This window comes from Hippichthys cyanospilos, chromosome 8, assembly GCF_059441005.1.
Source record: "Hippichthys cyanospilos isolate Australia breed blue-spotted pipefish chromosome 8, RoL_Hcya_1.0, whole genome shotgun sequence".
In the NCBI taxonomy this organism is placed as follows: domain Eukaryota; kingdom Metazoa; phylum Chordata; class Actinopteri; order Syngnathiformes; family Syngnathidae; genus Hippichthys; species Hippichthys cyanospilos.
Window position 1 is genome coordinate 17,714,748 of NC_142376.1, and position 16,451 is coordinate 17,731,198.

At 38.3% G+C, this 16,451-nt stretch overlaps 2 protein-coding genes across 5 annotated transcripts in view; one reads left to right on the top strand and one right to left on the bottom strand.

The window, feature by feature from the left end:
- prim2 (DNA primase subunit 2) overlaps nucleotides 1–4,211 on the bottom strand; it is a 20,719-nt gene extending 16,508 nt beyond the window's left edge. The window contains exons 1-5 of one of the 3 annotated variants that reach the window (XM_088421825.1): nucleotides 3,894–4,211; nucleotides 2,216–2,365; nucleotides 2,002–2,114; nucleotides 1,819–1,913; nucleotides 1,630–1,750 (exon numbers count right to left, since the gene is read on the bottom strand). In XM_088421825.1, the coding sequence (XP_088277951.1) occupies nucleotides 1,630–1,750; nucleotides 1,819–1,913; nucleotides 2,002–2,114; nucleotides 2,216–2,360 (474 nt within the window). In that variant the 5' untranslated portion in view covers nucleotides 2,361–2,365; nucleotides 3,894–4,211. Of the gene's footprint in view, nucleotides 1–1,629; nucleotides 1,751–1,818; nucleotides 1,914–2,001; nucleotides 2,115–2,215; nucleotides 2,366–2,570; nucleotides 2,845–2,993; nucleotides 3,096–3,893 lie in introns of those variants that run through there. The other 2 variants (XM_088421824.1, XM_088421823.1) reach the window with 2 other exon arrangements.
- Nucleotides 3,760–14,417, top strand: rab23 (RAB23, member RAS oncogene family). 2 transcript variants are annotated; one of them, XM_088421827.1, is made up of 7 exons: nucleotides 3,760–4,081; nucleotides 7,991–8,254; nucleotides 8,328–8,413; nucleotides 9,411–9,567; nucleotides 9,664–9,746; nucleotides 10,767–10,859; nucleotides 10,936–14,417. In XM_088421827.1, exons 2-7 carry the CDS (start codon nucleotides 8,100–8,102, stop codon nucleotides 11,067–11,069), a joined length of 708 nt encoding a protein of 235 aa, XP_088277953.1. In that variant the 5' UTR covers nucleotides 3,760–4,081; nucleotides 7,991–8,099; the 3' UTR covers nucleotides 11,070–14,417. The 2 variants fall into 2 exon arrangements, with proteins under 2 accessions (XP_088277953.1, XP_088277952.1); XM_088421826.1 differs by having other exon boundaries at nucleotides 8,018–8,254.
- Nucleotides 14,418–16,451: the final 2,034 nt, after the last annotated feature.

Consider the following 16,451-nt stretch of genomic DNA (forward strand, 5'->3'; position numbering starts at 1 on the left):
CTTGAAACTTACAAAAGTAACAATAAATAAAAAAATATTGAAAATTAAATAATCAAAATCAGCCATCACTTTAATAAACATAATTATAAATATAAATATAATATAAATATAATTATTTAAAAAAACAAACTAATGAAACAGGCCTGGACAAAAATGATGGTACCCATAACTTAATATTTTGTTGCACAACCTTTTGAGGCAATCACTGCAATTAAGCGATTTCTGTATTTGTCAATGAGCGTTCTGCAGCTGTCAACAGGTATTTTGGCCCACTCCTCATGAGCAAACTGCTCCAGTTGTCTCAGGTTTGATGGGTGTCTTCTCCAAATGGCATGCTTCAGCTCCTTCCACAGATGTTCAATGGGATTCAGATCCGGGCTCATGGAAGGCCACTTTAAAATAGTCCAACGCTTTTCTCTCAGCCATTCTTGGGTGTTTTTGGCTGTGTGTTTTGGATCGTTGTCCTGTTGGAAGACCCGTGACCTGCGACTGAGACCAAGCTTTCTGACACCAGACAGCACATTTCTCTCCAGAATGCCTTGATAGTCTACAGATTTAATTTGACCTTGCACACATTCAAGACACCCTGTGCCAGATGCAGCAAAGCAGCCCCAAAACATTACTGAGCCTCCTCCATGTTTCACCGTAGGGACAGTGTTCTTTTCTTCGTATGCTTGGTTTTTGAGTCTATGAACATAGAGTTGATGAGCCTTACTAAAAAGCTCCAGTTTGGTCTCATCTGTCCAAAGGACATTCTCCTAAAAGCTTTGTGGCTTGTCAACATGCATTTTTGCAAATTCCAGTCTCACTTTTTTATGATTTTTTTTTTTCAGCAGTGGTGTCCTCCTTGGTCATCTCCCCGATGAAAAGAACACTCGAAAAATAGAGGCAGCCCCGCGGGGCGGGTAATATTTTGCCGTACATGCGGGGCCCTGCGTGTTGAAACTATCCTGACCCAAGCATCACTACGGCACATGGAGGGAACCAGTTTTATATATTTGTAAATCTGATACTAAAGGAGTCAGTGCCTCACCAACCATGAACCTCACCACACATCACTGACTGCTGATGTTGCATCAGAAGCAAGCGGGGGTTCAGCAGCTTGCCTGCGGGTTGGAAACAACCACCCTACTACTGAGCCAAGTCGCTCCCATCAAAGTTAACAAAAGAGAAATGCATTGAACAACTTGGAACGCAAGTACGTGGGTGCTGGTGTAGTCTAACACCGCCATCTAGTGAAAATGTCTGGAAATTCAGTTTGGGATGTTTTGCCCCTGCTTTTTTTTTTTTTTTTTTTAATACAAATTATCATATCAGCAGGGAATTTCGGATTCACCTGTATATTTAATTTACAGGCATTAAGCCACTTTCTTTTCATTTACTTTGAACATCAACCATTAGAGCGGGAGACAAGACTTGAATACCAAACCCTAAAACTTAGACATACTAACCACTCAATTCAGCCTCAACCTTTCTCACAGCAAAAGCAAGTAACAACCAAAAAACAAATAAATAAATAATTAAAATGCATTTTTGAGAAACAACAATAAGCAAGATTGCATGCACTACATACAAATAATATACAGTGCTTCAAGTAGTTACCGAAAGTAATGAATAAATCATACCTACCGCGTCATATTGCAGATTATTTTTGTGCAGAAATTCCAGCTTCAATTTGGGATGTAGGTTATTGAAGCGGTAGCGCAATAGATCCACCTCCTGCTGGATGAACCACCTTCTGAGATCCTCTCTGCAAAAGAAAACAATTTTGGTTCCTGCTTGATTGAGACACGCCGCTCACTAGCAAACAATAATTACGTCTGGCAATAGGCGAGTCTCAGAATGAAGTGGGAGATGTGGTCCTTTCTTCGTTTTTCATATTCACTTGGCCCACTCTGAGATTTCCGGTCATCCTGTAGTAGAAACAATCATAGTGACTCAAAACCAGTTGAGTTTGTGTTACTGGAGTAAGTAACATGGTATTACCAATATGTCACTCACAGTGTCTACTTTGTAAGGAAAGTTCAAGTTTCTAAACTCATTATCCAACTTCTTGATGTACTGCTCAGACAATTTCAAATAGCTCACGCCCAAATTCTCAACTGTCTTCAACACTGTTGAGACAGAAAATTGCAAGAGACACAGAACATCATGATTTGATGATGACAGATGAGTCGTAGTATGAAAATTCTAATGCCTTTTGGCATGTGCTTACATTTCAGTCTTTCCACAGCAAATGTTTCAAATTCAGTAAGTGAGATGTTCTCTAGCGGTGGCTGTCCGTAGAACTGTAGTGGAAGTCCATAGATCTCTGCCTGAGGGTTGGTGGCAAACTTCCTCCTCCTGCTGGTAAACTCCATAATGTCTACAAACAAGTCACACACAAGTTTTTAGATGTATCACAAGCGAACAGACCGATATAATTACCAAAAGCATCTCCGAAGGTGTTTATTGCAAAAAACACAATGTTGCCATTTGTGTGGCGCCTAAGCAAAAGTCATTTAACGACTACCATAACGAATACACACATGCATTCGTTTTCCATAATAAAAACAAGTTTCGGTACGTACGTACTACTGGAGCTGCACTTGGACCACTTGATATAATCGAGATCTGACGGCTATCATGAGTTTCCAAAGATGTGTTAATCAACATTGGTTAATACCTGCCACCATGGCTTGCTTTGACGTTATGAATTATACCGAGGAATGTTACTAATAATTTGGTCGAAGGTTATAAAGTCGTAAGTTCACACACTTACAAACTATCACAATAACGAATGATGCACTTATAAGAAAGGCAGGGTTGACTGAAGTTTATCTTGTCGTGGCCAAGGCAACACTGGTTGCACCAAAAACGTGCATTTTGTTACAAACGAAGAGAAGCATGGAATGCGTAAAACAACATACGCGCGATCAAATATTTACTTAATAGCATTGTGTCGTAAGTCCCAAGGAATAAATGACAAAATAATACTATTTGAAGTTGGTTACCGGGAAAAATGGCCTTGTGCCTGCGTACTGCAGCTTCTTCCTAGTTAAAGCCCGCCAAATAAGGCACAAGCCTTTAGAAACGCGGGGAGTTGATGACGCGACGCCGAAACCAGGAAGTGTGATCGTCTACGCCCCCGCCTTGCCTTACATATGAGCACTCGTTTTGTTGTTCTCCTTGCCCCGTTTTAGGTCACTTTAGCTCGTCGCCACTTTACCTACCAAACATTTTTTGTAGCGTTGTTAATGTAATTTTTACTGATTTTTCCGCTGAAAATATTAAGGATGGCACCATGAAAACTGAACGCATTAAATTACTATTTCATGAGAAATAGATTGTTGCGGATATTTGACTAGACTATTGCCGATATTTATATTTACTATTTTTTTCTATATTAGCAATATCAATTTTCTTTATAATACAGACAATCTCGCATTTTACATTATTGATTATGGGCAAGAACCATTTTTAAGTGATTGGTGTCCCATATTTGGGGAAGAGGCGAATAAAAGTTTATAATAAACAGTATCTCGTTTATAATCAGACACCTTGCAGCGTGTCTGAAATCCACTGTCATCTAATTAAGATTATTACAGAATAGCCGTATTATAGTCAAATAACCATGAAACTCACAGACAGTACAGTATTTGTGGATTTGCTAAAAATAAAAATAAAAACTACAAATGATCCCATGATCCTCTAGTGCTAACGTAATACCGCTCGGGCTCTGCTGCCTAGCAACAAACATTAGCGAGTTAGCAACGCCACCTAGCCACTCTCGTGCGCTACGTAGCTAGCTCGCAACAGCCAGGGCTTGCGGGTGGGTGGTGATGAAGAATTTTCATCGATGCAAATGACACAAGCAAAAATCGTACATTGACGCGTACCCGGTTGCAACTTACTGTTTGGAGGCTTCGCTTCTTCTGTCTTTTTCGAAGTCACTCTCAAGCCGACATTATCAGCAGGAGCATAGTTTTTTTTCTTCTTCTGGTGAAAAGGACCTAGGCGGCCAAGTCATTTTGGCGTCAAGAGTCACTTTCGTCCAAAGACGGTTCATCTGATGTCGTTAAACACCCACACGTTATACCAGGTAAGCGATGCGTTCTATTTAAGTGTGCTTTTCTTTACTTGTCAGTCCGTTGGCCAGCAGGACTACGCAAGCAGCTGCTGGCCACTTTAGATCCCCTTATGACTATAAGAGGTGAAGCCACAGGCGCGTGAGCGCACAACGACAGACAAGAGTGGAGGTGGGGACGCAGCTCAAGTCGATATTTGGATTTCATCCTGTCTGGTTTGACATGAATGCTACCTTATCTTGGAGTCTGGGCGCGATGGTTGAGTTGAGAGGTGTGGTGCTAAAACTGAAAAGAGTGATCATGTTGCTTGTCATAATCAAAATCCATATGTGAGAAAATATTTATGGCAGTCATTTCATATAAAGAAATGTAATGACATTCCAAAGACAAATGTCTTTTGTTGTGTTTTGGAAACTGCAATCACGCAGACCTGGACAACGCAAGAGCAGCATTTAAAAACATGGGCCAATGCAAAAATCATCATGCACAGTTTTGCATTGCATCATTCTGTTAAGTAGGCCTATTTGTAATACTCTCACAGACTATGAGCTAAAGCATTGTTTCAAACCTTTATTGAGCCAAGGAACATGTTTTAGTTTAGAGAACATCAAGAAATGTCACAAGAGGTCTTTGTCGCGTTTCTCCAAATGGTTTAAAGACACTTCATTTTAACAGGGTTCCCGCAGACAGTACATCAATTGTAATGCTTTTTAAATACCATGACAGCAACAGTACATTTTCATATTAAGAGCAAATAAGATTAAACATGAAATAACTTATAGCAAAATTGTTTTAAGTTTGATTGAGATGCAAAATAGCCCCAAAGTTTAATAAATCAGACACCGTTTCACACTGTTTTTTTCCTCCAAAAATGCTTTGTGCTGGTTTGTGAATACTTGGCAGAAAACGTATTTCAAATGTTTGATAGGATTTTTCTTTAAGGCCTCTTCAGTAGAGGCACCGATGCCATTAACAATCTTCATTTCAAATTTCATGAAAATAATGGCACATTTGTGTTTGAATTATTAATTTCTACCTGAAATAAGGCAGATCTAAGAGAAGAGCTGATACTAGTGTTGGCTGCTATCGCAGTTTATTGGCCATTTGCTGGCCCAATTCCAATACTTTACATTGGTACTCGCCCATCCCTTTAAAATATCCCCTAAGGATCCCTCAGAACCTCCCAAATAATTTGATGTGACAATAACACTGCAAATACAAAACTTAACTGTCGTTTTAAATATAGCGCTTATTAATTGAATTAAAGACAAACTTAAATAATTCATCTGCACACACCTCAAAACCAAAAAAATGCCATGTTCATCAACATTTTATCACATTTGGTTCATGCAGTTAGTCTAACAAAATTAAGTACTAGCTCGCTTAATGCAAAACATAGATTTGCTTTTGCAAAATAACAGTCAAAAGTTTGGAAACACTTTCAAAATCACACGCTCTTATATTCATTTTTATTTTGGCATATTCAAGTTATTAACCTTGAAAATGCACAACTGTCAGCATAAAGTCGTTCCAGGCCATAAAACATCATTCACATTCTAAACCGACTGAGAAAGTGCCAAGATGTGTGAAGCTGATATCTTGGCAAAAACTTGCCTACCTTGAAGAATCTAAAATCCAAAGCATATTTTGATTTGAACAACATTTCTAACTATTATGAAAGACCCACACGCGGCTCTGGACCTGTGGGTAGCATATCCCTGAGGTAGAAGCGCATTAAATTTTGTGCCTACTGTCACTACAATTACTGCAGTGCAAAGCCCCCCCTGGGAAGAGAAAACATTTTGCACCCCTCCCCCCCACTTACCAAACCGACTATAAATAAGATTATTATCTATAAAATATGTACTGTTTAAGCATCTAAAACTGAATCCTTATCATTAACAAAAGGAAAAAGCAATAAAAAAACACCTTACAACAACTGCTTTTTTTTTTTTTTTTTACATCATGTATACAGGTTACAGGTTTGTCTAAGCAGAAAAAAACCCGAGTGCATGCATCAAAGTGCCTGAAAAAAAAAAGGGATGTCAATCCTGATTTTATCACAATTACACTTCACATGGCAAAAACAAATCCTCACTAAGGTCATCCGCGCCCCCACCCCATTTGAGACGCACTGAATTACTGTATGTCTGCTTTGGGCGAATTACTAGTGGGTGAAATTTGGAATCATTGAGCTAAACACCCCCTTCTGTCTCTTACTACTATGCTATACTAAATTTTAATTTTATTAAAATTAAAATAAAAAAAACAACAAAAAACCTCTTGTTTACAACCAGAAATTCTAATTTTGTTTAGCAATACATAACATGACCCCAGATACTTTATTCTATACTTTAAAACCTAATTATTGACCTTCATCATTACTGTTTTGGCATAAGGCAACATAATACACTTGATTGGTGACATATCGTTAAGTCGGAAAGTATCTGAACAACGATGGTTATTTTAATATGAAGATGAAAATAATCTCCAATCAATGACTGCCTGCAGTGTCGACGGCAAGGATTTCCTGAGTTTTCCTCCACAAAGATGTGATGCCGTAGATTTGGATGATGATACACCAAACCTTTCCTGAGTATTCTTTGTTCCTGTTGATGATGCACTGTTTTTTCACCAAGGGAATTATTTTGTTATTATGCACCATCTTTGCTGTCAGTGGTCTTCCAGGCCTTTTGCTGTTGTTAATTTATTTAAATATGACAATTTCCCCTCATGGTTACATACTAGAGTCATCAAGTTCAATTTTTCTGTAAACAGAAGCTAAATAGAAAGTTGCTCCCTTTCACTTGTGTTTGTCCTCAGAATGTTAAATATGTTCTGATTGTTGTGAGTGGAATCCTGACTTGGTTTGGACACCTTGGCCATGATGTCGCTGTCTACTGGGAACAGCTTTCCCTCAATATGTTGTTCAGAGTTCCATTCAGCAAACGCACGCATGTCACTGACCAAGTTGGCATGCAGAGTCTGTAGCCCCAAGTGTTGATGGCAGAATAAACACATCAAACAGCTTCTTCAAACATGCCTACTTAAAATCTAAACGTTCCAAGCAGCCTCACAGTGGACTCCCTATGAACTCTCTTTTTCTTTGGAGAGCTAAATTAATCTTTCAAGGTTTTTAAGATGGAACCTAAAGTTCTGAATTACAGCTTGAACTGATGAAGCAATGGCTTTAAATATTTTTGGGCTTAGCTGTGGGAGGGGGAGTGTTTTTCAAGATGTTTGAAACCTTGACTTGCAGTCTTGTTTCAAACTGTCCCGCATTTGTCAAGGGTGGAAGATGTAGAACAAGGCTATTGAAATCATGCATTTAAATGATCCATTTTGTAAAATTCACATTTTACTCCATATAAATAGGACATGCTAACATATGGGCATCACAGGTTTCTTGAAAAACGGATTTAACTCTGTGAGACCTATCTATCTATCTATCTATCTATCTATCTATCTATCTATCTATCTATCTATCTATCTATCTATCTATCTATCTATCTATCTATCTATCTATCTATCTATCTATCTATCTATCTATCTATCTATCTATCTATCTATCTATCTATCTATCTATCTATCTATCTATCTATCTATCTATCTATCTATCTATCTATCTATCTATCTATCTATCTATCTATCTATCTATCTATCTATCTATCTATCTATCTATCTATCTATCTATCTATCTATCTATCTATCTATCTATCTATCTATCTATCTATCTATCTATCTATCTATCTACAGTATTTCTGTCTGTCTCCATCCATCCATCCATCATCCATCCATATATTTACATACATTTACATCCATCCATACATACAGTACATTCATACATACCAGGTTAAACTAAGATATGTTGCCACCCTAACTGCAGTGTGTACTCTTATCTTCCTAATAGAGACAATTTATAGTCACATTTGTGACTGTTATGCTTTCAGGGGATTTATGTCCATGTGTCATATTGGTGAGTAAGTGCTCCATCGAAGTCAAAGTGACACGAGCAGCTGGGGCGGTGCAAGCATGCTGGAGGAGGACATGGAAGTGGCCATCAAGGTGGTCGTGGTGGGCAACGGTGCTGTGGGAAAGTCCAGCATGATCCAGCGCTACTGCAAGGGTGTCTTCACCAAGGACTATAAAAAGACCATTGGAGTGGACTTCCTGGAAAGGCAGATCCTGTGGGTGACAAGAGACTTTGATGCAGTCTGACGTCATGTTGACTCATTTCACTCTCTTTCCCATTGGTTTTAGTGTTAACGACGAAGATGTTCGCCTTATGTTGTGGGACACTGCTGGACAGGAGGAGTTTGACGCTATAACCAAGGCATACTACCGCGGTAAGAAAAGTTGTCCGATACGGTTTGCACTCTATGTTCCCTAGTCTGTATTGGCACACAAACTAGCAAAGGTCTTGCCATGCTAACAAGCATTCACTGGTCACAAAGATAAAGTTGCTTCAGTGAGATGTATCATATACTCACTCTTTACAAAAATGATGCTTTTGACGCTATTAGGGTAAAACTATGTCAGTTCTGCTCATAGTTTGCAAGTGGTGTCGAACTGCTTAGCATCCCCTGAATATTTATTCATGAACAAAGGTTTATGGACGACGGACTCTTTGTCGCATTGGAAATTCAATTTGTTATGAAATGTGAGGTTTTTTATTTTATGGCTAGATTTCTAACCAGGAAGTTGAAATGGCTTGTTCATGGAAAAAAAAACACAATCAAATATTTGTTTTCCTACATTTTAAGTTAAGATTGAAGTCATCCAGACTACGCTGCAAACATGGAAAGAATCGTTTACTCTTGAAAAATGTTATTCAAAGCAAAACATGTTTTAGGTTCTCCAAGGAAGCACATTTTGGCCAAGATGACAGATTTACACAACTTGGTATTTTCTCATGACTTTATAAATGACTCTCAATTCAGAGCTGTGCATTTCATGAGTTAATATTGGTTGAAATTCTATCTGTTGTGATGTGTTGCTCCATCATACTTCCTTGAAATTAGTGTTCCACTTACCTATTTGGACAGGGCTTTTGTCTGCACCTTTAGGACATTTTTGAAAGAGCATTACAAAAATCAAACATGTAAAATAAGAAAATATCTTAAAAGTTGGTAATTGTCATTCCTAGCGCCAATCACATTATCTTTGCACATTTTCACACATTCTCTTCGAATGTAATTAGATTGTGCAGGTTTCCCTAATGAAGTGTCCGGTGGGTGTTAAATTCAATCCACAAAGCAAATCTCCTGTGACACTGTTCCGGCAATATGCAGGTGCTGAGATTAAATTATGTATGGCACACTGGCGGTGTGTTGAACTTGACAGGTGCCCAAGCGTGCGTGCTGGTGTTTTCTACTACAGACAGAGATTCTTTTTTGGCTATTGACAATTGGAAGGAGAAGATTGAAGCAGAGGTGGGAGATATTCCCACAGTTCTTGTGCAGAATAAAATTGACCTCCTGGAAGAAACTGTCATTAAAAAGTAAGATGTTTCTCATGTATATCGAATGTAAAACGCCAGCATTTGAACAATAAATAATGTGCCCTTATACTCGTATATTCTTTATTTGTTTTGCAGCGAGGATGCGGAGGGCTTAGCCAAGAGGCTTAAATTGAGATTTTACAGAGTTTCTGTAAAAGAGGATCTGAATGTCACGGAGGGTAAGATTATTGTGAATTTGTTTTAATGTGGTGTTGACCCCTGAGAGAAATTTTGATGTTTTCGAGGTGTGATATCAAAGGAAAAGCATACAAAATACACTAGGAGGCTGAAATACTGCGTTTCAATATGCCATGCTGCCGTCCCATCTATGCTAGCAGGAGGTCGAGAGGTACACCTTATCGGTGTCAAATTTAACCCATGTCGGGCTCATTTACTGACATTCAAAATTGGAAATATTGTCAATTTTGGACATATTGAAAATCCGATGTTTTATTTTGCATTTCCCCCGATTTTTGCTTGAATCCTTTCAATGGCAACCCGTGCACTTTTTTGTTTCCCCCCCAAAACCACTGTGTAGCCAACCTATGACATTTGCAAGCCTTTGATTGGTTAGCCTGGATTCCCTTAATGCAAAAGTCTTCAAAATTCATAATACAGTACTCTAAATATGACATCACAAATAATCCTAGTTCAATTTAATAGATATATAAACATACAACGTACAAGTACGTTTTTACAGTTTTTGTATGTAAATTTGTGTGTGTGTGTGTGTGTGTGTATATATATATATATATATATATATAAAATATAATATATATAAAATATAATATAATATATGAATGGATAGGGCTCATGCCACTGAACATTTTGAGGGGTTGAAAATAAGTATATATTTATATTTGACGACATATGACCCTTTCAAAGTCAGCCCAAGTTGGGTGACAATAAGGCCAGGCTGGGGAAAAATCCCCTGACGCACAGGGGTTAATTTTTTGAAAGTTCGAACCATATTGACCTTTAAATAAACAAATCAATCACATTAAAAATTCACCACTTACATAATTATGCACTTACATGACACAATACAAGGGCTGTATCAAAGAAGTGTGCATGCAGAAATAGTAATGCTCAGTTTCAATTCAAACAGAAAAATGTGGTTGGAATGGTGTCAAATAAAGCAATTTCTAATATAATTTTGCCTGCGTCTTCTGCTAAAGTGCTGATAATTTTGTTTTCAGTGTTTAAATTCTTAGCTGAAAAGTACATTCAACAACTCAAACAGCAAACAGCGGAGGAGACGGAGGCGGTACACTCAACCAGCAATAAAATAGGTACGAAAGCGTACTATGAAGTATTCATTATTTTGCTACCCCCAGATGACAATGTTGACACTATATTTCCACACAGGAGTTTTTAATACCACCAGTAGTAACGTGAGTAACCAGAGCTCCAGGAACGGCAGAGAAGCCATCACACTGCGACCCAACAAACAACGGACCAAGAAGAGTAAAATCCCATTTGGCAGCTGCAGCCTCCTCTAGACAAACGACTTTTTTTTTTTTTCTTTGTGCTGACCATCCAACGGTCGCCTCAGATAGAAACCAAAGCGCAAAGACTGGAAATCACCTCGTTATACTAACCTCGTTTTTATTCTTCTTTTTTTTTTCTCTCATTTTGATGGATGGATTTCATCTCCATAGTTTTGCACAGTGGCTCTTTAGTCCGTTGTGCACATTCACTACAGTGGTATGAAAACGTTTGGGCACCCCTGATCATTTTCAAGATTTTTCTTTATAGATCATTGGTGGTTCGGCTCAGCAATGTCAGTAAAATACATCATATAGCAGCTAAACACTGTGATATTTGAGAAGTGAAATGAGGATGGACAGAAAGTGTGCAGTAAACAAAAGTTGGAAGGTGCATACATTTGGGCACCCCAATATAAAAATGACATTGATATTTTGCTGCAATAACAGCCTTTAAAGACTTCCTATGGCTTCCAGTGAGGGTCTGGACTCTGGATTCTGCCTGAAGGTATTTTCTTCTTGACAAAACATCTCCAGCTCAGTCAGGTTTGATGGTTTCTGAGCACGGACTGCCCGCTGTAAATCACACCACAGATTTTGAGTAATATTCAGGTCTGGGGACTGAGATGGCCATTCCAGAAATTGTACTTGTTCTTCTGCATGAATGCCTTAATAGAATTTGACCAGTGTTTAGTGTTGTTGAAGTATCCAGCCCTAGCGCAACTTCAACTTTGTCACTGATTCTTGATCATTGTTTTTCAAGAATCTGCTGATACTGAATCCATGCGACCTTCAACTTGAACAAGATTGCCAGTACCTGCACACAGTATGACCACACAGCACCTCAGCATGATGGAACCACCACCACATTTTACTGTGGGCAGCAAGTGTTTCTCTTGGAATGCTGTCTTTTTTTTTTTTTTTTCCCCGCCATGCACACAGCCCCTTGTTACCGAATGTTCAAATAACTCAATTTTCAGCACCTTATTCCAAAATGAAGCTGGCTCATCCAAATGTGCTTTTGCATACCTCAAGCAATTCTGTTTAGGGCATGTGTGCTGAAAAGGCTTCTGCCTCATTATTCTCCCATACAGCATCTCCTTGCGCAAAACGATGCACGGTGACACCTTCTGAAGCAAAGTCATGTTGTAGGTCTGGAGCTGGTCTGGGGGCTGAGTTTGAATGTTTTCACCATTTTTTGCCTCTGCTTATCTGCTTATCTTAAGTTGAACTGTGCCTGTGGTCTTCCTTTTTCTCACTAGGTTCCTTAGTTTAGTCTAAAACATAAAAGAAATATTGCCAAGCGCTTCAAAGTGCCTGAAACTAAAACAATAAACGAATAAATAATTCTTATTTTATTGCAATTATACTTCACATGACCAAAACAAAGTCTTTTGTCTGCGGTCATCCGCAGGGGGCCCGCCCCACTATTTGAGAAGCGTTGATGTACGCCATTGGTCAATGAGCTTGCCAAATAATTTTTTCCCCTCAATATTAGCTTTGGAGGTATTCAAATCAATAAAACAAGGGTGCCAAAATTTATGCACCTGCCTACTTTTGTTTATTGCACACTTTCTGTAAATCCTATGAACTTTGTTTCACTTCTTAAATGTCATTGTGTTTATCTGCTATATGATATATTTGACTGAAATTGATGAACCACCAATGATTTATAAAGGAACATCTTGAAAATGATCAGGGGTGCCCAAACCTTTTCATACCACTGTATCTCAAACCTACCGCCATAGAGATTTTTAGGAGTTGCAGAACAAATGTCATCCTTCTATTTGGGGGGCCAAAAAGCATGTCCACTTGTTATGAATTTTGTAGATTTATATGAGACCGATAAGACAGATAAACCTACCCAAATTCTTCACTTTCACTAGGAGATAGCTTATACTAAATGACAGATGTCTGGTGGGATTCAGGGTTGTCTGCATCTCTAGTTATTTCAAGAAATGTTTTCCGAATGAAATCAGACAATCCCCTCAACGCCTGAATTACAGATTATTATTATTTTACCACACTCGTTACTACAGATTTCCCCTGCACACATTTGTATGTATTATATAGGAAAAGCTGAGTATTTTAACACACTAGGTAATGGTTTGGTTCCTCTGTAATCAATTCAGCGGCTGCAGTCATATGTATTTTTATACACATTGGAAAAGTGTTGAGTGATATTTTGAAGTGTTAACAGCTTTCTGGTGCCAATTGTTTACTGTTTAATGCAGCAAATATTTGAATGTACACTTAAAATAGTCTAATTGTGCTTACTTATAACCAAAAATGAATATTCTGTGTGTATTTTGCTGTCCACCAAAATTAACCAAAATTTGATCTCTTTGGCATTTAACGGGAGGCAGACAAACACTTGAGTTCAGTCTCAAATTAGAGGACGTTGTTATTTGTTGCTGTTACTTATGTGATTGATGTTTATTTTTGGGGCATGATCTTAAGTAACTCATTTTATTATGAGCCACCAATATCGGCGTCAAGCACAACATTTAAAATTTAACTACAATATATTGTGTGGGTGTAGCTTGTTGTCAAGCTGGTCATAAATTGAATATCAAGTTGCACAGTTAAAAAAAAATTGGGGGGGGTATAAAAGCAGGACTTTAGGGTTGCTTTTGACATGCTTGGGTGTGCTGGAATATTCAACAACATTTTAAATTCTTAGATAGTAAAAAATAAAAAGGCAGAGTCTGCTCAAAGCCATTTGAAACTGTTTTATCTCTGCTCTTACAAGCAACACAAGTTGTAGAAGTCTCCTGTTAAATATCGTCACGTGAAATCATCTCTAAACTTCCTTCTTAATTGTATTTAAATTAATATATAATACATTGGTGAATTACAAGTGCATGCATATAGTTTTTGTTCTTTTGGAACTCATTTGTTTGCATGTATGGTGGTATCCAACAATCACCGGTGGACACGATGGACTGCTTTTCAAAGCAAGGAAAAATGGTGTAATTGTGTTGCATGCAAAAGCCTTTTGTGACAAATCAGCGAATGTTACATTTTGGTTGCAAAGCCACAAAGCCTTAACCATGTTTACATTGTCATTCATTGACCTCAAGGAAATACTTTAGTCCCCTTAAAATGACCTGCACATTTACATTTGTACATAATCAGGTCTTTACTTTTCCTATAGTTTTTTTTTTTTTTTAACACAATGAACTCCACGCACTTTATCAGTAATATGTTATAATTGGAATAACCAAGAACCAGGAATTAAAATGAATCGTGAATTGCTGTCACTCAGGTGTTTCTTGAATTTCTGTGTTCCTTATTGTTTTTTTGGGCATCACATTTTGGAGAATAAAATAAAATAAACAATTGTCATGGCTCAGTGGTGGAGCGCTCGTCTCTCATCTGGAAGGTTATTTGTCTGATCCCTGCCCCTCGTGACCGACCATGTCAAAGCATCCTTGAGCAAAATACTGAAGCTCTTGTTGCTCCTGATTCTGCATTTCAGGGCCAGCCTGAGTCAATGTGGCTAACTAGGCAAAGTTTTATTTGGCACCCTCCATTAACAAGTCATCGCTTACTAAAGTTGAATTTTAGTTTTGTTTTTGTCAACTCATGCGAGTTTGCACAAAAGGAGTTACAACTTCATCTTTCTCCCATTCCGCTCCTCTTTTTTTTTTTCATCCATATACACTAGATAGTTTGGTCATTTAAAAGTGTTCAATTCTCTGGGGTCACATCATTCACTCCTTCCACCCAAAGAGAGTGAGCAGCATACCAATCAGCCAGAGGAGCAAGTATTTGTATTACCATTTACATTAATATAATTGGTTGTTTCTTTAAATTTTTGCTGGTCCATGTTCAGTTAGTTGCCATGTTATTGTAAATATGTTGAGCTTCTCGATATAAGAAATGTATTTACCCGCAGATGATTTTCTCTATTATTATTACAAGCTAACAGTTTAATTCCTTACATTAGCTGGCAAGGACAAAAGTACACTAACATTTGCACTGCATTTGGGACTGAGAAAAATCTAGAAAAATAGCAACATGTTACTGTAAATATGTGTAAGTAGAAACAAAAAATAATGTACAAATGTATAACTTATCAAACAGTTTTGGTTTTACTCATGTTTCCCTGAATGTGACGCTGTAAGATTTAGACAGTTTTTCATTAAAAATGAATTAAGTTATAAATTTTAAAAACTTGCAAATAAATGTGTTCTTAATGACCAGCAGCATGTTTTAAATATAATCATATAGCTACGGGCAGCAGGAGGAGAGGTGTGTTTTGCTGCATTTACCATAATGCCCTTAAAGCTCCCACAGGCGCATGTGAAAAATTACACATACTCACTTTAAGGCAATGCATCTCAAATAGTGGGGCAGGCCACCCTGAGGGGCGCAGATGACCCAGAGAAAAAGGTTTTGTTTTTGCCATGTAATGTGTACTAGCAATAAAATAAGAATTTTCATCTTTTTGGTTTTTTTTTCTAGTTTCAGTCACTTTTATGCACTTGGTTAGTTTTTACAATTTTAGACAAAGCTGTAACCTGTATAAAAGCTGTTGTTAAAAGTTGATTTACATTGTTTTTTTTTTCTTTTGCTAATGTTAAAAAGGATAGATAATGTTATTTATAGTCATTGCGTCGGGGGGGGGGGGGGGGGGGGGGGGGGGGGGGGGGTGCTTTCTCTTTCCAAGTGGGGACTTGGCAAAATATGATTGAGAAGCACTGACTTAAGAAGATGCCGTTGTTTCAATTTCTAATTTACTACTACAGTAAATAATCCATGTACTTGTACACATACAGCATGTTCTTATTGCCCTACAAAATGACATTTATTTTGACAGAAAATTCAGTATCAAATTTTGTTTGCACATTTAAAGTGCACCTGGAAAAAGAATACATTTAGGAATGGGCAGCAACTGGGCGCCTCACACTTCAGAGTGTCGAGTTCAATTCCGGCGTTCCTGCGTGGCGTTTGCACGTTCTTCTCGAGCCCGTGTGGCTTCCTTTCAGGAACTCCGGCTTCCTCCCACACGCCAAAAGCATGCATCACAAGTGTACTGGACACTCTCAATTGCCCTTTAGAGTAATTGAATGTGTGAATGGTACGGGTTTGCTGGTGCCTATCCCAGCTAGCTGACTCTGGGCAGTAGGCAGGGGACAACCTGAACTGGTTGCCAGTCAATTGCAGGGCACACAGAGACAAACAACGCATCCAATCATACCGAAGGACAATTTAGAGTGTCCAATACACCTGCCATGCTTTTGTGGGAGGAAGCCAGAGTGCCTGGAATAGGCAGACTACAACACTGAGCCACCCCGGTTTCCTTCACTATCAATCAACTCCATTTGTACTCGTCAGACACAATTTTTCAAACGTGCATATTTTCACAAACAAACAGATCTTCTGCGCTAA

What these genes read in the sequence shown, in the direction of transcription:
- rab23 (XM_088421827.1), top strand. Translation starts at nt 8,100, where the DNA reads ATGCTGGAGGAGGACATGGAAGTGGCCATCAAGGTGGTCGTGGTGGGC. An exon ending in AACCAAGGCATACTACCGCG is followed by an intron (nt 8,414 to 9,410) that starts GTAAGAAAAGTT and finishes TGAACTTGACAG; the next exon opens with GTGCCCAAGCGTGCGTGCTG. An exon ending in GAAGAAACTGTCATTAAAAA is followed by an intron (nt 9,568 to 9,663) that starts GTAAGATGTTTC and finishes TTTGTTTTGCAG; the next exon opens with CGAGGATGCGGAGGGCTTAG.